Source organism: Portunus trituberculatus, chromosome 42 (assembly GCF_017591435.1).
Source record: "Portunus trituberculatus isolate SZX2019 chromosome 42, ASM1759143v1, whole genome shotgun sequence".
NCBI lineage: Eukaryota > Metazoa > Arthropoda > Malacostraca > Decapoda > Portunidae > Portunus > Portunus trituberculatus.
The window spans coordinates 2,532,501-2,560,000 of NC_059296.1; the positions used below are offsets into that span (position 1 = coordinate 2,532,501).

General features: G+C 50.1%; 1 protein-coding gene across 4 annotated transcripts in view; it reads right to left on the reverse strand.

The window, feature by feature from the left end:
• The window catches only part of LOC123517782 (heterogeneous nuclear ribonucleoprotein K-like), a 172,971-nt gene that overhangs the window by 103,986 nt on the left and 41,485 nt on the right, over nt 1-27,500 (reverse strand). The window contains exon 1 of one of the 4 annotated variants that reach the window (XM_045278240.1): nt 982-1,120. The exons of 1 other annotated variant lie outside the window; for it this stretch is intronic. Coding sequence is in view for 1 of the 3 variants with exons in the window: in XM_045278244.1 (XP_045134179.1) it covers nt 705-780 (76 nt within the window). In the remaining 2 variants the exon portion in view is untranslated. Of the gene's footprint in view, nt 1-704; nt 796-981; nt 1,121-27,500 lie in introns of those variants that run through there. 2 more of the 4 variants (XM_045278243.1, XM_045278244.1) reach the window with 2 other exon arrangements.

Sequence of the window (27,500 nt, forward strand, 5' to 3'; positions counted from 1 at the left end):
TAGTGGTGCCACGAGAAGATCATTTTGGGCGTGTGCCAGCCTGCTGTTTCCCGCCCCCGCCCTTGCCCTCGCCCTCGCCCTCGCCATCGCCCTCGCCCTGCCCTCCGCCGCGCCTCACTACGCCCTCCAAACATACAAGTGTGATACTCAAGAGAAGAGAACATGATGGTGGCGGCTTGAACACAACCTCAACACGCCCGATGTTTATCTTGATGCTCCCTCACTCGTGCTATCCATCCTCGCTCCTTGCCTGGTTGAGTGGGTACGCTTCCTTAACACTCCCTGCCTCCCCTTGCCGTGTGTCTGGCTTGTAATGTAGTGCCTTCATGCGCCATATAGATGTTCTTACACTAGCTGACGGTGGTGAGCTCAACTGAAAGGGTAAAGTATGCTAGTATGCTGTCCACACTGGTGAAGCAGGTGGTGAGGCAACTGTGAGGAACAGGAGCCAAGTACTTCACAACAACCTCGCCTCCCACACACCCCACACCACCACCACCCACCCGACTTGTCCTTGCCCCGACACACCGCCAGCCGGCCACCTCCACCCCGTTCACCTCTCCTGCTGCACAACACTCCACAAGTAACAGCTAGGGCGCACCACAGCCTTACACCAGCAGGGCATGCACGGACGCACACATTACCGCGCGACCAGCCAGACATGAGCACCAAATCACCGGAACACAGCGAAATGCGGCTATTACCACTGGCGCGAGGCTTGCTGTACAGCTTCCCTATCAGCACTGTCAAATTAAAGGCTTGTCGGGTTGTCAGCGTCATCTGGTGGGTGAAGCGGAAGGAGAACGCTGCCGCCCCGAACCTGATCAGCGGGGTGGGTGCCAGGGCCGGCCGCCGACAGCAGAGGGCATGACACCAACCCACCACCTCATCATCACCGCTAAATCCACACCCCAACACGGCTCCACGGTCCGCCACGCTCACAAGAACACCAGCCACACACCCAGGACACCCGAGGCTCACCCGAGGGCTCCACTAGGCCGTCAGAAGCCACGTGGGAGTCAGAATGATGGTCCGCCACACACTGACCCACCACACTTCCCCGGTTGACGCCACACAACCACTGGCGCCAAGATCCCCCTAGGCACGCTGCCGCCCGCCCAGCCAACGTGGCTCGCCCCGTTCATGACGACTCGCGCTGTCACCACAACACCCTCTTGGCTTCCACGCTTTGGGTATGGTCAGACTAAGAAAAACACACATTCTCTCTCTCTTTCTCTTTCTTTCTCTCTCTCTCTCGTCAAGGCAGTGTCATATTTGGCGCAAGATTTTCTGCGCCACACTAAAAACAGAGATGGAAAATAGCTGCATAGTGAAATGGAAGCCACGCCCGCACCATTACTGCAACAACCATGACAACGACAACGACAACAACAACAAAAACTACAACTACTACTATTACTTCTACTATCACCATTACCATCACCACAGCAGCAACAACAAAAAGACCACCACTACTGCCCTCCTACCATCAACAGTAGCAGCGGTGGCAGTCCTCTACACAGGGAGCTACATAATACCTCGCCCCTGCTGCCGCACTACGTGACAGGGATAAAGAGAGGAGGGCCCGCCAGAGCCTTCCGCCAGCGATAGGCCCACGCCCAAGACCCTCCATCATCATCATCATGAGAGAGAGAGAGAGAGAGAGAGAGAGAGAGAGAGAGAGAGAGAGAGAGAGAGAGAGAGAGAGAGAGAGAGAGAGAGTGTGTGTGTGTGTGTGTGTGTGTGTGTGTGTGTGTGTGTGTGTGTGTGTGTGTGTGTGTGTGTGTGTGTGTGTGTGTACAGAAACACAATCAAAAGAAGAAAAGAATAATTAAATAAGAAAGAATAAAGAAAAAAAAACACCACAAAACCTTCCAACAAACACAAATTTAACTACTTTTACCTTACTTCTACTAAAAAGTAAAAAAAAAAAAAAAAAAAAAAAAAACCGGGAAACTTTCAGCATATCACTAAAAAGGAATGTGTATGCATATGTAAGTGTTTCCCAAGCTTGGGGACGCGTGGCGGGGCAGACAAGGGCGCCTCTCAAACCACGAGGAGGAGTGATGTATCTATAGCGCCGCACTGTCATTTTTAAGCGGCGGCGTGAGGCTGAGGTGATTCACAAACTGTCCATCCACTTGAGAAACCGGCATCGAGGAGGAGGAGGAGGAGGAGCTAGAGGAGGAGGAAGGGATCCCAGGGAGTATGGCATGGAGGGACTGAGACTGCTTGTGGCGAGAGGAATGAGAGGCATGAGATGAGAAAAAATATCATTGCCCTGACCAACCAAGCACGTGCATCAGTTTCTTTACTTTCCCTTGTCTGACTGACTGCTGCACCGAAGAGTTGGCAGTTGTGGTTTGATAGTTTTGTGGTTTATTCATAGAAAGGCATAGTGTTGTAAAAATATGGAGGATTCACGTGATAATAAGTGGTCATATCAACTAATTATGCAGGTAAAAGCGTGACAAGATTAGCAGGTCAGGAGTGAAACTTTAAACAGAAGTGGTCAATGTTGAATGCGAGGTGTGAAAAGATTAAGAAGACAGGTAGACGTTGAACGCAAGGTATAAAAAGATCAAGAAGACAGGTAGATGTTAGGGTAAGGTGTGAAAAAAAAATATATAAGACACGTAGTATTTGTTGAGCCAAGGTGTGGAGAGCTTTTTACAAGACAAGCAGATGGTGAGGCAAGATGTGAAAACTTTACGCTGAAAATCAAGATAAAATAAACACACAAACAAAACAGGTATCGCCACAAGGTAAAGACAGGCAAGTAACAAACAAATCCAGGCCAGGTGACTCCAATCCAGACCACGGGAACAGGCCACTAACTCAAGACACTCACATCAAGCAAGACAACACTTTCAAGCAACAAACCTACACATAAATGCACAGTAACACAAGCGCCTCCATTCCCACCTCACCACTCGCTTCATGACTACCTCGGGGTGACAGGGAACGCTGCAGTGCTTTCCCTCCCCTCGTCTCCTCTCCCCTTCACTTCCCCCACCCCTCACCCGCCTCACCCTGCCTCATCGCCCAGCCACTGACCCCCAGAGATTATATGCACCACTCTAGGCTCATGCACCTCGCTACCTCACACTACACTGCTCCCGCTACTCCTGTTGATTGACTCTCTGCATTGCACGCTGGCACAAACACACGTTACGAAGGGAACAGATTGACTGAATAATTACCACTACCACTACCACTACTACTACTACTACTACTACTACTATTCCACTACTTCTACCTCCTCCTCTTCTTCTTTCTACAACGCCCTCTCCCAGTAAGTTGTGCCTGTTACCCTGTTGCCGAGCCATAGAGAGAAGTGATGCACGCCCACACACCACCGCACATCACCGCCGCCTTGTCAGCCAACCTCCTATAACCTTCAGTGCTGGGCTGCCTCCAAGCACGTCTGTCAAACCCCGTCCCTGTGCCACTATGCTGGTTAATGCCATGTCACGTCTGGTAGTAGTAGTAGTAGTAGTAGTAGTAGTAGTAGTAGTAGTAGTAGTTTAGTTTAGTTTAGTTTAGTTTAGTTTAGTTTAGTTTAGTTTAGTTTAGTTTAGTTTAGTTTAGTTTAGTTAAGTTAAGTTAGTTAAGTTAAGTTAAGTAAAGCTAAAGTAGTAGTAGTAGTAGTAGTAGTAGTAGTAGTAGTAGTAGTAGTAGTAGTAGTAGTAGTAGTAGTAGTAATGCATGATAGATAATGTTGTTGTCCTTTCCTTCTCGTTGCGGATTACAAATAAGTATTGTTATCACCTTATCAACATGTCCGTCTGTACGTAAGAATGTCTGTATGTGTGTGTATATGTTCCCGCAGCCACAACTCGACAGGAATACATCGCTTCTTTCACACACTTAGCTCATGACATCGCAATTACACACTTAAAACTGTGAACAACGAGCTCCATACACACACACACACACACACACACACACACACACACACACACACACACACACACACACACACACAGGGCGATACGACAGCTAGAAAGAGGAAGAATGCGTATGTGTAGCGATTGTGAAACAGCTGATTGGAGGAGGAGGAGGAGGAGGAGGAGGAGGAGGAGGAGGAGGAGGAGGAGGAGGAGGAGGAGGAGGAGGAGGAGGAGGAGGAGGAGGAAAAGAATACAGAAAACAATATATTCAACATACAATATCTCCCACATTCCCCCACACACACACAACTCCCTTTCCCACACCAATACAAATAAAGAAAGAGTGCTCTGCTGTGGTGTGCTGTGGTATGCTGGACTGAGCGGCCGCCACTTCGCCTTCACGCCAGCCGCCAACTCCCCCCGCCACCACCAGGCTGCATCAAGGACGGCGGCACAGCGGATGCGATAAGATAACTGACGGCGTGCGACTGATACCACAACACTCAAGGACTCGTGTGTGTGTGTGTGTGTGTGTGTGTGTGTGTGTGTGTGTGTGTGTGTGTGTGTGTGTGTGTGTGTGTGTGTGTGTGTGTGTGTGTGCACGCGCGTGGGTGAGTCAGTGTGGTTATTTTCACTCCACTTGAACCTGCCGACTATTTACAGCCTCCTAAATCCACACAGACTGCCTCCACCTCCACCTCTTCCACCTCCCTAACCAGAAATGACGGCGGGAGAGCTGGCAAGGGTAAGGCCACATGACACACATGCACACACAGCAGACACACACAAGGCAAGCAAGCAAGCAGGCAGTAATTGAAGCTCACATACTACCTAGGCACTTCACAAATCAATCTACATTTTACTGTGTTCAATTTGCAGTGTGTTTATGTTTATGTGATGTGTTCCCAGTGACTCCCTTGTTGCTTGTATCCCAGTGACGGTTCCTGTGACGTGTGCGTGTGCTCTGAAGGGAAGTTTCTATATCCGTGTCGCTGGTGAGGTGGTGAAGGTGTAAAGGTGGTGCTTTGGTGCTATAATGATGGTTGTGTTGGGGTGTGTTTGTCTTGTCGTTATTTTGTTGGTGTTGTTTGTTGTTGTTATGAGGTATCGTGTCATCACATCACTTCTTCCCCATACTGAGTTAAATCTGTGGTTATTTTATTGAGTTATCACCATCATTACTACTCCTTCTTCATTGTTATCACCATTTCTTCCATCACCATCTTAACCCTTGCTCAGTTTCCGTCACCATCATCAATACTTCCAGCAGTCTTAAGCCTCTCTTCACCATTATCATCACCATCACCATTACCATCACTTCCACGCTCTCCTCTTTTAGGCAGTTCATCACTTCTCATCCCCTCACCACCATCACCACCGTCACCACCAGTCTTCTCCCTCTCACCACCACCAATAGCAACGCAAGAGAAAAAAATGTTGGTCAAGGCTTTTCCTGCGGTCCTGTCAAGTCTCCCCCACCGACCCTGTCAAGTTGAATGTGGCACCACCATTTTCTCTACTACCACCACCACCACCACCACTATCTTCACTATTATCAGTAGCTCCACCACCATTTATCTTTTAACACTATCAACCACCATCATAGCTGCCGTCATCCACATCCTCATACACACTTTCTTTTTTTTTTTTTTGTCTTTTCTCCCTTCCTTTATCTCTCCATACCTTCCACCATTCTTCCACACCAGCATGCACAGCTTCACCACACTCCACTTACCACCACCACCACCACCACCACCACCACCACTTCAATACACACCAGTCACTCGCTCGCCACCACAATAACAATACACACAAATCAACACGACATACACCACAATCTCTCTCTCTCTCTCTCTCTCTCTCTCTCTCTCTCTCGGACAGTTAGCTAGCTTGTCAGTGGCCAGCCAAGAGGAGGAGGGGGGGGACGCGTTCCTGAAGCCGGGCGCCTAAAAACAAGGGCGTTATCAGCACCTAAATGAACAGCGGGCCGTTATTCAGCCACACAGATAGCGTCCTTAATATTCCCCGGTGTAATTAATCGCCTCGTACATAACGGAGGCCGCGTGACCCGGAGACAGAGGCAACAGCAGCAATAAATACCCCGCCGGCACGCGTCCCCGCCCCGGTCACTCCTTTGCCAAGCACAATTAATATCCCCGCGCCACGCAGCACAAGGGCCTCGCTGTGCTGCATCCTCGAGGTCACCACAGCGCCAGCCCGACACATATCAACGCCTTAGTGGTTTTCTCAGCGATGCCTCTTATCCACTCAACCAGCCCACCAGCCCACTAGCCACCAGCCAGCCAGCCCGCCCGCAGCGACACGACACCAAACTATCCACTAATATGAGGCAACCATCGCCACACTATCTGCACAAAAACATACATAGAAGCGTTGTGTTACTGCACTGCATGCTTTGCGATAAGAGACAGCTGTGTGTTGCTACATCATGCGCTGCTAACCAAACAGACATTGTTAATCCTGAAAAGAAAGTTTGGTGCAACACTGAGGCTGAACTCTACGTAACAGCGGGTGCACCTGAGAGTGACGGCCGCGGCAAAGGCTGCCAGGCACAGGTGACAAAGGGGCAAGAACCAGTAAATGGCCTCAGCTCTCGGCAGCCGCTTGACCGCCCCCTCATTGCCCTATTAGCTGCCTCGCTTCCCTACATCACGGTCAGGTTGCTAAGAAACGCAGCTCGCGGGCGATGGTGGGACACACATTCTTGGCTATTGTGGTCCCCAGCAGGTCGCTGCCAACACGATCCTCACGGGTCTCAAAGCAAATAACTTCTCACCTGAAGCCCCATGAGCCGCCGCGCCCCGTCACGCACTCGTGCCCCACAGGTGCGCCCCAATGCTGCCCGTCCCATTGCATTCCTCGTTAGCGATCCGCTGTTGGGTGCCAGATGCACACGGGAGGGCGGGGCTGCCGGGCAACGCCTGCTGCAGCCTCGCCGCTGACAAGGTCGACGCACTCCGAGCATCATCCACGCCACAGCAGATGAGGCAACACACAACAGGGCCTGGCAAGGCTCTGGTGTGGTGCTGGTGCTGCGTTAGAAACAATGCCTCTAGGTTCCCGGTGGGAAGCCTCCGCCAGTGTCAACAATGACAAGCTAGTGAACAATGGCGTGACAACCCCTACTGCCATTGTCTGGGTGCCGCGTGACACGTGGCAGAACAAACGAAACAAGGCAGCTCACAGCACCGTGACAGGCCTGCTTGCACCTCATGTGATATGCAACACGCCTGCAATGTTTACTGAACTTGGCCACTAATAATTAAATAATAGAGCCGCTTGGGCTCCCACAACAAGGAAAATGGAGGGCGTGCAACTCAGGCAGTGTCCCGGTTTATGACGGAGCAAAATGTACAATGCAGTGTGACGCATCAACTTATAGCAGGGACCATGACTCTTCTGTCCCACACCTGCTGCTGGCCATGTTTAGGCTCCGCTGGACGATGCCTTCCACACTCACTTTCTGCCCTAGAGGGTCCGCATTTCCTGAGGCGGGGCTCCTCATTGCCTCCAAGCTAATACTCGATAATTCCTGACGTCATAGCTCAAGTTCAACTTGAACACATCGCCTCAGGGCAAGGAGTGCTGCATCTTTTTTATGGTGGCGGGGCAGCGGGCCAGGGGTTAGGACGGTGTGGAGGGGTCACGGCTCCCTTCCTCCGCCGCCGGCGCCGGTCCGCTGCTCCAGGACTAATGGAGGAGAGGGGCTCCGCTCGATCCAATTTGGTCGTCTTTTCTTTCCCTATATAAAGGGGTCCAACCGGAAGCTTTAGAAAAGATGAGGCAGCCACAGCACGCTGAGCCACGCGGCTGCACTTCACCACCACTGTATGCATCGCACCGAAAGTAATTTGAAATATTTTAAGTCTGTCTGCACAAAATTACGATAAACTCTCCTTCCTTCCTTGTCTGTCTTGACTTCACCTCACGACCTCGCTAGCAAACTGGGTTACCAGTGTGTGTGTGTGTGTGTGTGTGTGTGTGTGTGTGTGTGTGTGTGTGTGTGTGTGTCCGCGCGCGGGGGAGTGCGTGTTCTCACGAGGACACATCTTGACTTTCTACAATTATAGTTCCTTTAAAAGCCGTGACCGCTGTCTCTGCCCTCCGCCCCATCTCGACGCGTACGTGTGTGTGGCGGCAGGGGAGCCAAGTGCCGCCTCGCCCCCAGACTCCGATCCCGGCACTCCCTCAGCACAATCACCAGGACTCCCGCATCCCAAGCCCCTTCCTCACCCGAAGGAAGCGCTATTTCCTCTTGCAGTGCTGGTGACCCAACATATTATAGCCACACACACACACACACACACACGCCACTAACGATAACTGAGTGGCAGATAAAGAAAATGTACTGTAGGACATGAGGAACAAGAACGTAAAAAGGAAGGAGGAGGAGAGGAGGAGGAGGAGGAGGAGGAGGAGGAGGAGGAGGAGGAGGAGGAGGAGGAGGAGGAGGAGGAGGAGGAGGAGAGGAGGAGGAGGAGGAGGAGGAGGAGGAGGAGGAGGAGGAGGAGGAGGAGGAGGAGGAGGCTGGCGGCGTCAGGGTGGCGCCTGTCTTGGAGCCAGCATTCTCATCCCGTCCCGCCCGACCTACACCGGCTGGAAAACACACACACACACACACACACACACACACACACACACACACACACACACACACACACACACACACACACGAAGAAATGAAACATCATGACAACCAACCTTCAGTAAGGATAATATATTAATGCACCGGCTATCCCTGCCCCTTGTGAACGAGAGGAGGGAGAGGAAGAGGAGGAGGAAAGAGGGGAAACAAATGAGGGAGTATAGGAGGGAAAGAGGACAGCCAGGCGCCCAGCAGCTGCCGCCCCGTCGCCGTGGCGGAGGGCGGCGCGGCTTGGGCATTGATTCCCTCTTTGCGGGCTATCCAGAGGTTCACCCAGGCACCCTGGCACCCACGGCACTACACGCCCTCGAGGAACCCAGCCCACACCCACTCACACATTCATCCCTGCTCCGAGTATACCTGCTATGCCGGGGAAATGGCTGGGCAGTGACTGGGAGGCTTTGGAGAAGATATGGAAGGCAATTCAAGGCAGCCACGCCCTTCACTAAGAACCACCATAACCCATAGTCATCAAAATCACCACAAACATCACTAAAAGCTCACGTCATCCACCCCAGTTAGCTGGAAAACCAATGATGGCGGGAGGTTAACTAGAAACACAAGAGGTGATAGTAAGTCTTTATAACACAAAATTGAAGTAAGGAGGTAACAGGAGCAGCACACCAAACATCCACAAGCCGTAACATTACCAGCGTTAGTACTGTAAACAACTGACTTTACATGTACATCTACCCAACGCATCAAGCGGTCAAAAAATATAAAAATAACTAAACAAATAAACAAGAATATATAATCATAATCAAATAAAAAGCTAAAGCAAAATAAATCAATCTAACGCACGACAAGACTGTGCAGTACCTTTTACCGTCATTAACGCTGCTTTATCCTCAAAGATTGCGGTGTATACAATAACCCTGGACACCATTTGTAGGCCACAGGCGCCCGGCGGACATCAAAGACATGTTAGCACTCCTGACAAGTTAGTACAAACACGGCTTAGCTTCAGTGAGTCAGTCAGCGGGTAGGTGTGCACTGCCCACAGCTGGCATGGCATCACTGTTATCTTTGTTCCCTTGCCATGCCGCGGCGAGGTGGTGGGAACCGCTCAAGGGACACAGAGGCGGGCTGCGGCAGTGGTAATGCAGTGGTGAGCTGGCGTGTTAATATACCGCGCGTAAACAAATTCCTCAGGGTCAGTGATAGAAATAGAATAACAGCTTCAAGTCTTCAGTCTTACGAAAGGAGATGAAAGCTTTTAAACTGTCCTGATCGAGATCTTCAAATGGTAAAGCTGATATAAGACGAGTGACATAAGGACCAGTCGTCACGGTACGCAATAAGCAACGTGTACAAACTTGGTAACATTAGATTATTTGAAAGAGATAGGAGAGAAAAAAAAGAGTTCTGAAATAGTAGCAGAAGAATGGGAAAGACTCAGTGATCAGGTCGAAAGTGCTGAGTAATTAGGAAGCTTTAAGCGATTAGACAACTTTATGAATGAGGATGACAGATGAAAAGGTTGAAAGTCACATAGAAAGCACCAGCTACCACGTGCAGACACCTAATGATTACTCCTTGCATCTTTCTAACATTCCTTCCTTATAGCAGACCCTCAACAGACCCTTCAGCAGACCTTCAGTAGACCCTCAAATGGTAATACCTTCCTTCACAGACCCATAACGTGTTTTGTATGATTATTAGCCCCGACATTTTCCCTTCCTCCACACCCACAGGGGAGAAGAGGGCCGCGGTGGTGACTGAGAGAGGAGGATGGGGAGGGTGGAGGGGGAGAGGCAGCGTTAAGGGAGGTATCGGAAAAGATCTCAAGGGGGAAGGGGAGGAAGAGAGGGAAGATGAGGAGGAGAGGAAGGGGGTAGATAGCAGGGTTTGGAAAGACAGGAACACCACAACTCCTCTGTATGATAGGATCCGAAACCATTGCCTCTTCCAAACTTGTGCGCACTATATATATTCATCAGCTGGAACGGCCTATCCAATCCTTTATTTTTACCCTCTCCTTTCTTCTTTTCCTCCTCCTCCTCTTCCTCTTCCTCCTTCTCTTCCTCTTCTCTTCTCCGTCCTACAGGAACTCAGAGACGAGAGAGAGAGAGAGAGAGAGAGAGAGAGAGAGAGAGAGAGAGAGAGAGAGAGAGAGAGAGAGAGAGAGAGAGAGAGAGAGAGAGAGAGAGAGAGAGAGAGAGAGAGAGAGAGAGAGAGAGAGAGAGAGAGAGAGAGAACAAACAGCCAACCTGAGTGAGGGGAGCGATGAGAGGAAAAGGAGAAGTTGAAGAACGTCCAGGAGGTAAAAAGAGAGAGAGAGAGAGAGAGAGAGAGAGAGAGAGAGAGAGAGAGAGAGAGAGAGAGAGAGAGAGAGAGAGAGAGAGAGAGAGAGAGAGAGAGAGAGAGAGAGCTGAGGGAGAGTCACAAGGATCACACGGGAAAAATGAATGGAGGAGGGATGTGAGGGGAAATAAGAGGGAAAATATAATGGGGACGGAGAAGGAGGAGGAGGAGGAGGAGGAGGAGGAGGAGGAGGAGGAGGAGGAGGAGGAGGAGGAGGAGGGACGGTAAAGGGAAAGAGAAGAGGAAATGCAGAGGGAAGTGAAGCAAACGAAGAGAAGTAATTGGAATGAGATGTGAGGGGAGAAGTATTAGCACAGAGAGAGAGAGAGAGAGAGAGAGAGAGAGAGAGAGAGAGAGAGAGAGAGAGAGAGAGAGAGAGTTACATAAAAGTTCAATAAAACTAATGGAAAATGGATAAAAGCGAGAGAGAGAGAGAGAGAGAGAGAGAGAGAGAGAGAGAGAGAGAGAGAGAGAGAGAGAGAGAGAGAGAGACCATTCACTTGACTGCGGACGATGTACCAAGGAACTGCCGCATTCTGTGAAGACTTCCCTTCCTCCTCTTCCTCTTCCTCTTCGTCCTCCTCGTCCTCCAGATCACCACCCTGTCTCTAACTCTTCCAATCACCCCCTCCTCCTCCTCCTCCTCCCTGCCAACATCTTCGCCCTCCCAATAGACCCACTAATCAAGGTGTTAATTAGGCAAGGAGGGAGCGAGGCAGCGTGGAAGGGGGCGGCGTGGGTGCCAGAGGGTTTCAGGCACTGACGCACACGTGAAAATTAAGGGAAATAAGGAAGATAAAGAGTAGGGGAACAGGGAATAGGGAATTGGGGGTTAGTCTCTCTCTCTCTCTCTCTCTCTCTCTCTCTCTCTCTCTCTCTCTCTCTCTCTCTCTCTCTGTGTGTATCATCCAGTGCAGTGATCGCCCCTCGCCAGAAATACCACGCCACGTCTCCGCTAAGAGCCACGAGTGTCTATATTTGCTATGTCTCCGTTTGGTATGGCTGCTTCCTCCCTCCTTTACGGTTTCAGCAGTATTAGCATCCGTGTCTTCTCAGGCGAAGTTATCCATTTTTTTCCTTTTTTTTTCATCGTTTTCTGTATCTACTTCACTATTTTTTTTTCTTCTTTTTCATTTAGATAGATTATTACTGACGTGTTTTTATATTCATTCTGCTTACTGTCTGGTGATTTTATACAGCTTCAGAAACTCATGTGGGAGATTAAAATAGTGAGGACTCTAGCCAGTAATTTTCTGACCTCCATAAACCAGTCTTAATGTAAATAAAATCGTCTAATCGTACACAAAACTCATGGTAAAAATGCGTTCCAGGACTGAAAGGGTTAATGAGGATTTGGTGACTAACAGCAGAGCAACATCTACTTCATGTAACAAAAAACAAACAATAACAACAACAAGCACTTCCCCATCACTAATCCCGAACACACATTTCACCTTTTGTATCTTCATCACCATATCTCTCTCACCACTCTCACCATCTCTCTCACCACTAGGCTACAGCTAATATTTCTATCTATACCCACTCACCAAGCTACTACCAACACGCCTTCCTGGTATACCAAGCATCTATCTATCCAAGTCCTGCCGCACTCCCTTCCTCTCCTCGGCCCCGCTGCTGCCGCTCCTTGTGTGAATCATCCTTGTAACCCAGGCAGCTTGTGTCGCCTCTGTCATGATCCGCACCTTAACTCTATCATCTCCTCCTTCTCCTCCTCTTCCTCCTACTTGTCCTTATCCTCTTCTTCCTCCTCCTCCTTCTTCTTCTCTTCCTCTTTGTCTTTCTCCTCCTCCACTTACTTGTCCTTATCCTCTTCTCTTTGTCCTCTTCCTCCTCCTTCTTCTTTTCTCCATTTCAGTCCTCTTCCTCCTCCTTTTCTTCATTATTTTATCTTACCATCTTTTGTTCTTTTCTTTCCTACTTCACTATTTCTTTTCTTCGTACTATTAGTCTTCTTTTCTACTCTTCCTCCCTCCACCTCCTATCCCTGTCTACCTACTCAACCTCCTCTTTTTCCCTCCACATAATCTACTTCTCCATTGTCTTCTTCCACCTGTTTACTACCTTCATTACTGTCTTCCTCACCTCCTCCCCCTTCTCCTCCTCTTCTCCACCAACAACTTCCTACTGCAAATTCAGAAGCACCATAACCACTTCAGCATTGTCAGTATAAGCTCCGCTGACATCACCAATTCTTGTACTTACTTGTCACGAAACGAGCACACCTCACTCCTCCCCGTCACCGACTCACACACACACGTACCTGCAGGAGAAAACATTGTATTAAGCAAAGATCGTAATATTTCACCTTTCCCCTTCCATAGCAGAGCCGTCACCCTCGCTCTGATGGACGTGTAGATTGTTTGACTTGTCTCTCTACGTGGTAAAATGCAGGTGATGGGTGCGTGTGGGTGAACTGGGGAAGGTTTGATAAGGGGAGGTATAAATTATTGATGGTTATGTGTATTTGTTGTTGTTGTTGATGTTTTCTTTTTCTTCTTCTTCTTGAGAGTGTTCGTCTCTTTCGTTGTTTCTGAGTCAAGTGTGTGTGTGTGTGTGTGTGTGTGTGTGTGTGTGTGTGTGTGTGTGTGTGTGTGTGTGTGTGTGTGTGTGTGCGCGCGCGCGTCGAAGCGAATAGTTAATAAATCACTGAATAAATCTATCTATCTATCCCTCTATCAATTAGCTAGTGAATCAGGCCAGTCAGTCAATTAATTTATCAATCCCTTAACACTTTGAGAAGATACGGAAGACTAGGAGTGATAGTAATTGTATACAGGACCAGGACGACCTCCTCCTCCTCCTCCTCCTCCTCCTCCTCCTCCTCCTCCTCCACAGCCATCTTCTCAGACCCATCACCTGCACCACTTCCACCACCACCACCACCTCCACCACTTACCACGACTGGCTCTTTGTCACAGCATTTTCAGGAGAAATCTGACATGACTTTCCTATTGTGGATGGCAGAGGTGAGGTGAGGGGAAAAGAAAGTAAGACGGGAAAATAGGAGGAAGGGAACGGGTAACGAGTGGAGAAGGAAACTAAGGGTGGAGGAAATAATGGGTCTGAGAAGGATAATGAGAGAGAGAGAGAGAGAGAGAGAGAGAGAGAGAGAGAGAGAGAGAGAGAGAGAGAGAGAGAGAGAGAGAGAGAGCAAAGTGAGAGATGAAAGACGCCAGTGAGGACCGGGACGAGATATGGAGGAGGAGGAGGAGGAGGAGGAGGAGGAGGAGGAGGAGGAGGAGGAGGAGGAGGAGGAGGAGGAGGAGGAGGAGGAGGAGGAGGTGGTTAATAAAAAAAAGTAGGGTGAGTATGAGGAAGAATAAGAGAGAGAGACAGAGAGAGAGGGATAACAGAGGACCGGGAAGGAGAGAGAGGTGATGAGGAGGGGGGAGGGAAGTGAGGGATGAGAGGAAGATAAATGGGGGAGAGTGAGGGGAGTGGATCAATAAAGGTCAACTTAATCACCCTCAACGCTTAACTAGCCAATCACCGCCTGTTTGTCCTCCTGCCATTATCCTCCTCCTTCACTACTCGCTCACTCCTCCTCCTCCTCCTCCTCCTCCTAGTAACGTCACTCTGAATATCAACAAAATGTAAATTGCCGCTAAAAGCTCCACTAATTTCAAGTCTCTCTCTCTCTCTCTCTCTCTCTCTCTCTCTCTCTCTCTCTCTCATACAAGATGACGTCGACGTGAGCCGCTCGAGACGAAGACTTGAACAAAAGCTACATTAATATTCATTGTTGATCAACGAGGCTTCCAATGAGAGACACAATTCCCCCTCCTGCTCTCTCTCTCTCTCTCTCTCTCTCTCTCTCTCTCTCTCTCTCTCTCTCTCTCTATCGCTCGTTGTCATTCTTGCCGCTCGTGCAGGCCTTCCCAAACAAAGCCCCCTCATCTGTTCTTCACTCAGCGCGAGGTCCACACATACCTCTTCCAGGATTTTCTTCTCTCCTACGTAAACACTCCTCGATCTCCCGCTCTCAATCCTTCCCTCCATCCCTCCCCAGTCTCTCCCCGCCACGGCCAGCAGGTGAGGATCGTGCAGTATGGTAGCGGTGTGGTGGTGTGGTCATCTCCGATCCCCATAATAAGTCTGGCCTCAAATCTTCCTGGCGGTGAGCAGCTCAGGGTCCACGAGTTGTTGTGTTTGGCGCCATTCCGTCTCACGCTGCACGCCGCCTTCAAGGCAACAACAGCCTCGCCCACGCACGCATCCTCCGGTCTCCACTAGCAGGGCAGAATCACGGCTCACCTCTTAAAGTGACAATATCTTTACGACTTGACTCATTTTTTCTTTTTATGGAGCGCCCACCAACCGACATTTTGTTTACATCAGCCCTTGGCCGGCCTCCATTTACGTAACGAGACGGAAAAAAGATCACGAGGGTCTTGCCGCGGCGGCTGCTACGCACTCTTCGACACTGCAGTCTGCGGAAGATGGCGGCGGACCGGGGCCGCGTCGCCCACTACACCGTGAACACTTCAGGGAGTAATTAACGAGATTGGCCTGAAGGAAATACTCGGCGGCGTCACAAGGAAGGGCTGATCGACGCCAGTGACGAATATAGAAGCTCTTCGGGGTTTGCTGGTGACAGGCACGCGGCGACACGCCGATTTCCAATTTAGACACAGGCGCCTCTTCCTCTTCCTCTTCCTCCTTCTCCTCCTCCTCCTCCCGGGTAACTTGCGCGGCACCCCGAGGCTCTCTTCAGTAGAGGCGCCGTTCACGACACATTAAAATTAATATTGCCTCTCGGTCAGCAAGTTTAACATTCATCACCTAATGAGTTTTTTATTAGGTGAGAGCCGCAGCGACGGCAGCCATGACGGCCGGGACAGGCACCACCTCTCAGCGGCACTCACCCCCTGACAAATATGACGTCTTCGCCAACAACTGTCGTATAAAAATACGTTTAAAATGATTGACACGCGTCGGCTTACATTGAACAATTTAGCACACGATGTTTCTTTTGGCAAGGAAGGAGTCGCAACAAGGCGTCCTGATCACACGTGCGGACACACACTACTGGTGGCTGCTTGGCCCCAAAGTGACGCCTGTCCTACAGGTTAACCTCGACTCATAACATAAAATGGACTAATGAACGCTATCAGGAACATAACACTCACGCAGGGCTGAGCACACACCGGCACGCTGCCTCCCCACCTACCCTATTGGCCTACACCCACCCTGCCGTTGTAGGCGGGAAGGAAAAAATCAAACTACACCCTATTCTGCCCCGCCTGGACCACGCCCTGCTGTGTACGTGTCCCCGGGGCGCCACGCACTCTTTGAGGGGAAACAAGGGAAGGGGCCAGGAAGGACTGGATCATCGAGGGAATGACGCGGTGGTGGGGGAGGAGGAGGAGGAGGAGGAGGAGGAGGAGGAGGAGGAGGAGGAGGAGGAGGAGGAGGAGGAGGAGGAGGAGGAGGTGGAGGAGACCATTTTTCTTTTTTCTGTACGAGGAGCCCTGAAGGGAGCCTCATCCCAACAAACCCATCACACTGCAGGCACCCTTCACTCCCATTGCCTCCACCCACACCCATAGCCGCCCATCCCTTCACTACTCTCCCCATTATTACCAGCCATCCCCAGCTGTCCCCACCCATCACCTCCTCTCACTCCTTGATCCCAGTCCGCATAGCCACCCCCGCCCCTTCGTCACCCCATAGCCGACCCTAATGTCCACAGCCGGCCACACCCATCACGCAGGGCAGTCCTCCCTCCCTCTCCACATCCCCACCTCTCTGGAAAATGAGGGGCAGAGGGAGCCACGCCCACGCCTCCCTCTCGTTACCGTGTCACGCCTACCACATCACGGAAAGGCAACACCCGTGAATGCGTATGGCAGGGTGTGGAGGAAGTGATGGTGGTAGTGGTGGTGGTTGTGCATAGTTAGCAGTTGGTAAAACAAAGCATGCAAGATAACACCGAAGAGGCTCAAGTGTCAGCGCATCAGGCCGCCGCCCGTCACCACGCAAGGAAACTCATTACGCCCCGTCACTCCCCCGCCAGGCGATGAAAACCAACACGGCCCACCCTGCAGCTGTACAGTCAAGGTCGCCCGTCGGGTTACCTAGCGTGCCACCGCGGGCTGAAGAGGAGCATCACCATCAACACCACCACTGCTGGTATGCCATTCCGGTGTGGCCGAATGTTCATCAATCACTCCTGACGCTCACCACGCTGGCTTGGAAACATGAAGGGTCGTGAGGTGATGTGCTCTCCGGCTAGGGCATGGTGGTGGTGTGTGTGTGTGTGTGTGTGTGTGTGTGTGTGTGTGTGTGTGTGTGTGTGTGTGTGTGTGTGTGTGTGTGTGTTAACGAAGAACCAGGAAAACTCTACGAAAAAATACAAAACAAAAAAATCCAATAAAATAAAACTACAAAAAGTTACAAACCCGTTTACCCCACAAACCGGCCCGGCAAGTCACAGTCAGGGCACCACCGCCAAGGAACCTCTGCCCACCGAGGGACGTGCATGTAGGTAGATGTAAGCTGACGGCGCCCTGGAGTCCCCGAGTAAGCCTGGCTGATAACATGGGTATCTGCCAAGGCTAATTATAATGATCAGTGTGCCAGCAGCAACCACCAGCCGTCACATTAAGCCAGAGCTGCTTCCATCCAGACCAGCCATGAGTGGGACCAAGAGGGTATGAACTAATCGTATTACCACCACCAACACTCAAGAGGTGTCCGCGTGTCCTGGTATAAGAGCGGTGGTGTTATGGAAATCCACTTGTTTAAAACCTGAGAACCTTGCATCCTCCCGCTGGTCTCAAATCTCACGCTTCATCATTATCTGTAACAACTTAGTGTGTGGTGTGCACTCTTTGCTGGCCCAACACATTCCTCAATAGTTTCCACAGAGTAAATAGGCCACGCCCTCACTGGCTCCCTACCACGGGCAGGGCCGCTAAATGGTACACAGGATTAGCAATAAGTAAAACACGCATGGCCGCGAGGCGAGGAGTGGCGCAGCTGTGTCCGGGTGATGGAGAATAAGGGCTGTTCGGAGTACAGAATGGAACTAACCATTTGCTTACAAAACCTATACTACTACTACAGCTACTACTATAATTAGCCGTACCCTCACTCCCTAGGATACACGTGGGGCCGGAAACAGTACCCCGACAGGCCGCTGAGGGCTCGCTGAGGGCATGTTTATAGTAGCGGCAATTAGCGGCGGTGTGTCACGCGGCAGCCTGGCACGGCATCAGGTGGGGAGAGGAAAACCTTTGATGGGGAGGAGAGTGACCATGCATGGGTGTGGGCATGTGTGGGGTGGATAAAGGCTGGGTGGGGGAGGGCGCGGGTCAGCTATAGGCCTGAAGGAGCATGGGGAGGGGATGAGCCAATCACGTTTTTCTTGCTTTCAAACTAAACTGAGCGGAAGAACCAGAAACGGTGGAGAGGGGCTGCCCGAGTGAAAAAAGAGCCACCTAGTCGAGCGAAAGAACAGAAAGTTTCACGAAAAGAAAAGATAAAAATCAGCCGCCATCCAAAGCCATCGTGGCCAGACCAGCACAGGATCCAGCAGCCGCAGCACGGGCCACCACGCCACTAGACACACACACACACACACACACACACACACACACACACACACACACACACACACACACACACACACAGTCTAAGAAACTCTAACTTCAAAACTCTATTCCTCAGTTTATTTTTGGGTGAAAAAACTCAAGCAAGAAAAGTTGAAAGACAAATCACAGCTCAGAAAAAAAAAAAAAAAAAAACTGAAGGTGCCCGAATGCAGCTGTCCCACCCACGACGAAGATGTATGTATTAGTGTGGCAGGGGCGTAGGCGTGGGGTGTGGGGCGTGGAGCAAATGTAGCACGCCGTCGTGGAGGGCTTACCGCTGAATCACACCCTTGCTGCAATCAAAGCATCTGCCAAAAAAAAAGTGTGCAGCAATATATCAAGTGCATGTGACGCCATTTGTCCCTCCGTCCGTCCGTCTGTATGTCCACCTCCAACGTGTGTGTGTGTGTGTGTGTGTGTGTGTGTGTGTGTGTGTGTGTGTGTGTGTGTGTGTGTGTGTGTGTGTGTGTGTGTGTGTGTGTGATATTTGTGGTGACCAACGCGAGGTGTCAGCACGAGAGGCACCACACACACCGTTGGTAAGTCAGTAAGAGTGCCCACTGCCCACTACATAAGCTCTCTACACATTGACTCCTTCAATACTGGGACATATTTTTACCTTGAAATTTGTGAACGATTAGACCATTTTATTGACATTAGGACGGCTCTTGACTATTTTAATCCCCTACACGAGTTTCTGAAGCTGTATAAAATCACCAAATACTAAGCAGAATTAACATGGAAACGCGTCATGGTATTAAAGGGGTTAAGATCCTCCTTCATCAGTACATTCGACATTAAAACCCTCAATCTCCATCTTCCACCAGCTGAGCAGATCGTTCCTGTGACAGATAGGTGTAGGTACGTATGTTATAGACAGGTGCTAATTTCCATGTGAAGATTTCCTTTATGGCTTCTTGCAAATACCTTCCCTGTTTGTTATGTTCCACGCCAGTCCCTGCAGTCCCATTCAAGAAACCAATCTACCCCAAAATGTATACCTGTCCTTCCTTCCTTCCTTCTTGCCTTCCTATCTATCTACCTACTTAACTTACCTACCTCACTCTCTCACTCTCTCTCAAACACTACACACACGCACGCACCGAAATGTTATCCTACCGCGGTCTCATTAACCCTACTTTACGACTCGAGTTCCCCAGGGCATTAAGATGTGTCACCGTGAATCTTCGTGAGCAGCGCAAGTTTTCGCCGGGAAGATGGAGGGATGGAAAGGACGGCGAGTTGTGTGTGTAAGTGTATAAGTGTGTGCGTGTGGCTCAGGTGTGCAGAGTAGAGGAGAAGAGGGGAGGGTGAGTATTCTGGTGGTGACGTTAAGGTTATGAAAGAAGTTTGTACTCGCGTTTATATGGAGTCCGGAGCCACCAGGAGTTTGTCTTGGGTACGGAGAGGACGATGAGCTGACAGAACGTGTGTGTGTGTGTGTGTGTGTGTGTGTGTGTGTGTGTGTGTGTGTGTGTGTGTGTGTGAGGGAGGAGGGAGGAGGGAGGGAGGGAGGAGGAGGGAGGAGGAGGAAGGAAGGAAGGAAGGAAGGAAGGAAGGAAGGAAGGAAGGAAGGGAAGGAAGGAAGAAAAAGAAGGAAAAGGAAGGAAGGAAGGAAGAAGGAAGAAGGAAGGAAGGAAGGAAGGAAGGAAGGAAGGAAGGAAGGAAGGAAGGAAAGAAAAGGAAGGAGGGAAGAGATACATAGACTACGTAGGTAAACAGAAAAATAACAAACTCCCCACCAAAAATGAAGTATTCGCATGTACACTGATAATTTCCAAAGTCCATATTCTTAAACTCTCTCTCTCTCTCTCTCTCTCTCTCTCTCTCTCTTATTACGACAATTTTTCAAGGGCCACATGGATGATTAGTCAAATTACCACGATTTTCCCTTCCCTTATCTTCCCATTACGGTGCAGAATTCTTCTTAAACTATCACCAGAATAATGAACACCCGCCGCCCCCCTAAACCCCTTTCAAAACTCCGATAACTTCCACTGCACTCTGTCAAACTATCACCAGAATCATAAAAACACCCTTGAAAACTCCCATAACTTCCACTAGTGAGATGATAACGAGTGGATGAGGGGAAGGTGCAATGTAAGTGTAGCTCAGACGAAGCACTGGGACCTTAAGAAATACAGTGGCAATCTCAGAAAAATCCCACACAAGATCCTCAGCTGTCCCTTGCCTGTTCCTGTTCTCCCAACCCACCCCACCGGCCCTGCCTCCATCAATACAGGGGAATAAAGCCAACCATTATTTGTTAGGGCTATTGTGCCAGTTTTATTCTGCAATATAGGGAAAATCTTTACTATGAAATACGGTGTGCTGTAAAATTCATGGCAGCGAAGGCCTGGAGGCAACGACCGTGAAGGGATACGCTGGGAGGAAGGACACACACACACACACACACACACACACACACACACACACACACACACACACACACACAGGGCACCGAATACCTATGCCCTCAGGTCCGTGTGTGTGTGTGTGTGTGTGTGTGTGTGTGTGTGTGTGTGTGTGTGTGTGTGTGTGTGTGTGTGTGTGTGTGTGTGTGTGTGTGCGAAGCGTCTTTTGTCCTAAGTTATCACCACCTTGATCTGTTTTGTTCCACACACACACACACACACACACACACACAGAGGGACCCAATCCATTCAACACTATCAAAAACGGCTCAGCATTATCCGGACCACCAACACCAACCAACCATGCCGAGAACGCGGGGGGGTTTCTTTTGCTACTGAGCGAGAGGACGGGAAGGAGAGATACGACGTGGCAGTATCACACAACTTCCCAGAGTGACACTGGAAGGAAACCCAAAGGAGGAGGAATAATAAGGTCGCTATAGGGTCGTTGGGATGCAAAAGATAACATGACAAACTCTTCTTCGTCCCCTGTAAGTGTGTTCTTTCTGTCTCCTGGTGGACGCTGAGGGCTGAGAAAAAAAAGGAAAAAAAAAAATAATAAAAACTGAAGGTCATATCGTCGAAGGATCATAGTAAAAACACTGCTCCTTAGACACACCACGCTGTTCAGGAAGATAATGTACAGATTCTTGGATGGTACTAAAATGTGTATTACTTAACTCCAAAACTGAGACGTATTTTTACCTTGATTTTGGGGTATGATTAGACGATTTTATTTGCATTAGGAAGGGTCTAGGGAGGTCAAGTGATTAATGGACAGTCTTTACTATTCTAATCCCAACATGTGTTTCTGAAGTGTATAGAATTGCTAAAACAGTAACCAGAATTAAAAATAAAAACACGTCCTGGTACTGCAGTGGTTAACATTCTATACTTGTATCTCTTCATATGTATTGGAATTGTTACTGTGGTTTCCGAGGGTGGTTTATAATGACGGTTCAATACTAACTGTGCATCACCGGTAAGGAACACAACAATGGAAACACGACTAATCATCCACGTGGCCTTTGAAAATAGACCTGATTAACAAAACAACTCTGAGAATGAAATTTGAAAGCTTGTAATACCTTCCCTCTCTCTCACACACACACACACACACACACACACACACACACACACACACACACACACACACACAGCAGGACTCTCCACAACCCTCCACGAAGGTCCCACTCAATCCCTACAGGAAGTTATTGGCGACACACACTGTAACTTCCCTCTCAACCCAATGACCCCACTCCACGCCTCACTCCACCCCCCCCCGCCCGCCGCCCCTCGACCAACATATTACCAATCCCTCCTAACTCCCCGCCACCGCCTGCCTCTTCCCCTGTCTCTCCCTCTCTTTTCTGGCAGCCCTTACCAAACCTCCGTGTCTCCCCCAAAGCTACCCCGGCCTACCCACTACCTCTACACCCACACACACACACACACACACACACACACACACACACACACACACACACACATTGGCACCCCTTTCTTTAACTGAACCTACTCTCTCTCTCTCTCTTCTGGCCTGCCCTAACTAACGTCGCCTCATTGCCTGTCTGTGGATGTATAAAAAGGAAACTCTGGATACACACACACACACACACACACACACACACACACACACACACACACACACACACACACACACACACTAGATATTAAACTAAAAAACATCCAAACCAAACAAGATAAGCAAATAATTAAATAAGACACAAGCTTTAGTAATTATCTCTACCTGTTTGTAAATACTGGAGGAGTGGTGGCGGCTGCGACGAGGGAGGGGGCCGAGGCGGGAGGAAGGGGAAGTGATGGGTGGTGGGGGAGGGCGGTAGGGAGGAAAGTGACAGGGCGGTGATGGTGGGCGGCAGTGGAAGGGGTTCACATCAGCCCTCGCCCGTGTAAATATGTCAGATACAGACGCCTCTCCACCTCGCTCAAAATACTGAGTCACGAGTGCCAAGTATGTTCGACTGCGCTAGCACCTGGCAGAGCATCTGGGGCGGGGCGGGGCGGGGCGGGGCGGGGCGGGGTGGGGTGCAGCGTGGGGCGGAGGGAAAGGAAGTGATGAACTGGGAATATACGTGAAAGAATCATGATAAAGGTGAAAGGTGAATAGGGGAAAGCGAGGCCAAAGTACCACCACCATCACCACCGCTGCAGGTAACAAAGAGTCCGGTGGAAGCTAAACAAGGTAACGATCGGAGGAATCCCATGAATGATTGGTTCAGGGATGAGCGGCTGCCGACTCCTCATTAGCAGGCAGGCAGGTGGCGGGAAGGTAGAGCGAGTGAACCGCCGATTAGGAGACGACGCTCGCTGCCTCGGAACGCAAATTTCACCGTCCATCACTAGTAATAATTATCGCCATCAATCATCCAGAACGTAAACTCATACACACACTCCTACCTCTCTCCCTTCCTCCTCCTCCTCCTCTGAAGTCAAGAAATCACAAGTTAATGATCCCCACCGACAACCTGGGCCCGGGCGAGAGCTGTCGTCGTCACCTGTGCCTGAACTAGTTAACAAGATGCCACGGAGTTTGAGATCAGAGTGAGAGGAAAATTACGACAACTTAACGATTTGCTCTTCCCTGACGCGGAACTTTGGGCATCCACTGCATCTTGCCAACTGTACTCACCCACCCACTCACGCACCAGTCCATGCACCCGCCTACTCACCCACCCACCCACCCACCAGTGCAGACCAATCCAACCCACCCGTCAGCCCGCCCGCCCGTCCTTGCCTGCAGCGCCTCAGTGATTTCCTTCCGCCCAGCTCAGTGCCATCGCTCACGGGGTATCGACAGCCGGCACATGGGAGGATCAGATCACGGCGGCACACAACACCAGGCTCACACACAGCTGCGCGGCATAACGGGAGCCACACACACACACACACACCTTCAAGGGAGCGATGAACATACCACTTCTCTTTCTCCTCTTGCTCCTGCTCCTACTTCTTCTTCTCCTACTCCTCCTCTCCTTCCTACTTTTTTCTTCTTTTTATTGTTACTGCCTATAGCGCCTGTAAGCACCCTTGAAGAATGTATGGGAAGCGCTGTTCAGTACTACTACTACTACTACTACTATTACTATTACTACTAATGCTGATGATGTGATTTCTCCGTTTTTCCTCTTTTCTTCCTTTGCCTGCCTACTTCTCCTACTATTACTACTTATTACTACAGCTTCTCCGTCTTTTTTTCATATCCTTCTTCTTCTTCTTCTTCTTCCCTCCTCCTCCTCCTCCTCCTCCTCCTCCTCCTCCTCCTCCTCCTCCTCCTCCTCCTCCTCCTCCTCCTCCTACTACTACTACTACTACTACAACTACTACTGCTACTGCTGCTGCTGTCTTTTTTTTTCTTCCTCCTCCTCTTTCTCGTAATTCGTCCCCCGCTCATCATCACACCTGCATCGGCCTCGCAGTGGTGCCAGCCTCCTCCTCCTCCTCCTCCTCCTCCTCCTCCTCCTCCTCCTCCTCCTGGTGGGTTATTTAGGTCCGGCATGCAGGCCAGGTAAAAATAACGCAGGTAATATCTATATCAGCTTGTCACGTGCACAAGGCTTAGGTTGTGGGCGAGGCTACTGACGAAGCTTCTGGTCAAATGGAAGGTAAAAAGAAAGAAAGAAAGAAAGGAAGGAAGGAAGGAAGGAAGGAAGGAAGGAAGGAAGGAAGAAGAAGAGAGAGAGAGAGAGAGAGAGAGAGAGAGAGAGAGAGAGAGAGAGAGAGAGAGAGAGAGAGAGAGAGAGAGAGAGAGAGAGATTCATCATAAACTCCTTTTCATTTAAATTACTAATAACCTTCTCTCCCTTTGTGTGTGTGTGTGTGTGTGTGTGTGTGTGTGTGTGTGTGTGTGTGTGTGTGTGTGTGTGTGTGTGTGTGTGTGTGTGTTTGTGTGTGTGTATTTGTGTTTTACTTCACTCCTCCATTCTCTCTCTCTCTCTCTCTCTCTCTCTCTCTCTCTCTCTCTCTCTCTCTTTCTTCTCACTCGCATTTTCTTGAGCACTTCACAACTCCTCCACAACTTGCACCTTCCCTCCATCCCCTCATTATCCTCTCACTCCATTCACTTTCCTCCTCCTCCTCCTCCTCCTCCTCCTCCTCCTCCTCCTCCTCCTCCTCCTCCTCCTCCTCCTCCTCCTCCTCCTCCTCCTCCTCCTTCTCCATGACTCCTTACGTTCCTCTTCCAGCTCCCACCAACCACGACGATGTAGGACGACGACGACGACGACGACGAAGACGACGAAGGAGGAGGAGGAGGAGGAGGAGGAGGAGGAGGAGGAGGAGGAGGAAGAGGAGGAGAAGAAGGATCAATAACACCATCAGCTGCTGCTTCGTGATGTGACCGACTTTGAGTGTGTGTGTGTGTGTGTGTGTGTGTGTGTGTGTGTGTGTGTGTGTGTGTGTGTGTGTGTGTGTGTGTGTGTGTGTGTGTTTGGCCTTGCCCAAACAAATTTTACTCTCTCTCTGTCTCTGTCTCTGTCTCTCTCTCTCTCTCTCTCTCTCTCTCTCTCTCTCTCTCTCTCTCTCTCTCAATCTCAATGTGTAAACAGTACAATATTTATCCGCCGTAATTTCATCCTGAGCACCTGAAAGAGGCGATTCCCGTCCTGAGAGAGAGAGAGAGAGAGAGAGAGAGAGAGAGAGAGAGAGAGAGAGAGAGAGAGAGAGAGAGAGAGAGAGAGAGAGAGAGAGAGAGAGAGAGAGAGAGCCCGTACATCAGTAGCCACATCAAGATGTTACCAAGGTCAGACGGAAGGCGGAGAGGCAGGCAGCCCGCCCCGCCAATGGTTCAGGCAACTTTAACGCTCCCTCGTCTCTCTACACCGCCCACCCCGCCCACCAACACAACCCTGCCCACCACCACCACCGTGCCACACCACCCATCCATCCTTTCCCTCACCACCAAATGCCCCTCCCACACCACTACACCACTTACACACCCTTACCTCCCACTGCCCACCTGTCCATCACATAGGAAGGGGGTGGCGGGGTCCAGAGCTCACCAATGCCTGCCCATACGTCCATCGCTGCCTTGATGGTTCGAGAGGCGCCGCCCTTGCCTTAGGTATTTATAGAGGCAAATGTGCGAGCGTGGAGTGATGGATGGGCGGCGAGAGGCGTGTGAGGAACGAGGTAAGGAGTCGTGAAGTGGATAACAGTGAGAATGGGCAGGGATGCGGGGGAAGTGCATGAAAGCAAGAATAAGTGGTAATGGTGATGAAAGAGGAGAGTAGGAGTAAGAGAGAGAAAAGTAAGGAAGGAATGATGATATAAGGAAGCTGGAATGTTCGGAACAAGTGGGGAAAAGGGTGACAGGTGAGGACATGGAGGCTAAACTGTAACGCTCTGCTGGTTGGGGGGAGGGTGCAGCTGACGGATGGGTGGGAGGAGGAGGAGGAGGAGAACCTGCATCTGAGAGAGGGAAGGAGGGCAGGAGGATGACCCCAACCCATTCCATCCCAACCCAACCCAGCGGCACCATTTCAATCACACAATGGAGTCTTTATGGGTCGTTAATCCGTCAGAAAGCTGTGGAGGGAGGGCCGCCAAATCCACCGCCACGACCAGGACCTCCACCACTGCCAACGCCACCACCCACACCACCACCACCACCACCGCCACTACCACAGCTGCGTCGCCTCCTCATCCACCGTACCACAGCTGGCCCAACACCCCGACAACCTTCCCTCCTAGCCAGCCACCTGAGCACATTGTAAGTAGATCACGGCAATATTGATTAAATGGAGAGTGACGGGCAAAAATCACCTCTTGCAGTCCCGTGTGTTAATTAGGCGCAACACGTGTTTAATATCAGAGGGCAGCAGGACCGACTGACTTCCCGCGCCGTGCTGTTACTCGTGTCGCTGCATGCGTCCTCCTGCGTACGTAACTCTCAATTTATTTACTTATTTATTTATTTTTTTATGTAAAAGGGAAAATCCGACTAAAGGGTAAGAAAATCGACTGCACAAAACAAAAAAAAAATACTTCACTTAGATGCCAGTTCCCCAGCAGGTCCGAGAGAGAGAGAGAGAGAGAGAGAGAGAGAGAGAGAGAGAGAGAGAGAGAGAGAGAGAGAGAGAGAGAGAGAGAGAGAGAGAGAGAGAGAGAGTTAGTCAAAAGAATGGGATAAATGTCTTGAAAACTTTCTATTAAACGAGTTCAAGTTACGGAAAATCGACTGAAAAAATAAATAAATAAAATAAATAAATAAATAAATAAAAAATCCCACTTAGATGCCAGTCCCCGAGCAGGCCTGAGAGAAAGTTAGTCCAAAAAAAAAAAAAAAATTGGGATAAATGTCTTGAAACCTCTCTCTTTTAAATCAGTTCATGTCATAGGAAGATCAAAATACAGAAGCAGGTATGTATATGGAGTTCCAGTTTACCAGAGAAAGGGACGAATGATTAAGAGTACTGGTGAACTATTGCATTAGAGAGGTGAGCAGAATAGTGATTGAGAGTACTGGTGAACTCTTGCACTGGAGAGGTGAGCAGAATAGTGATGAATGACTGAGAGTACTGGTGAACTGTTGCACTGGAGAGGTGGGCAGAATAAGGGTGAGAGGAAGAAGAAAGCCTTGTGCACG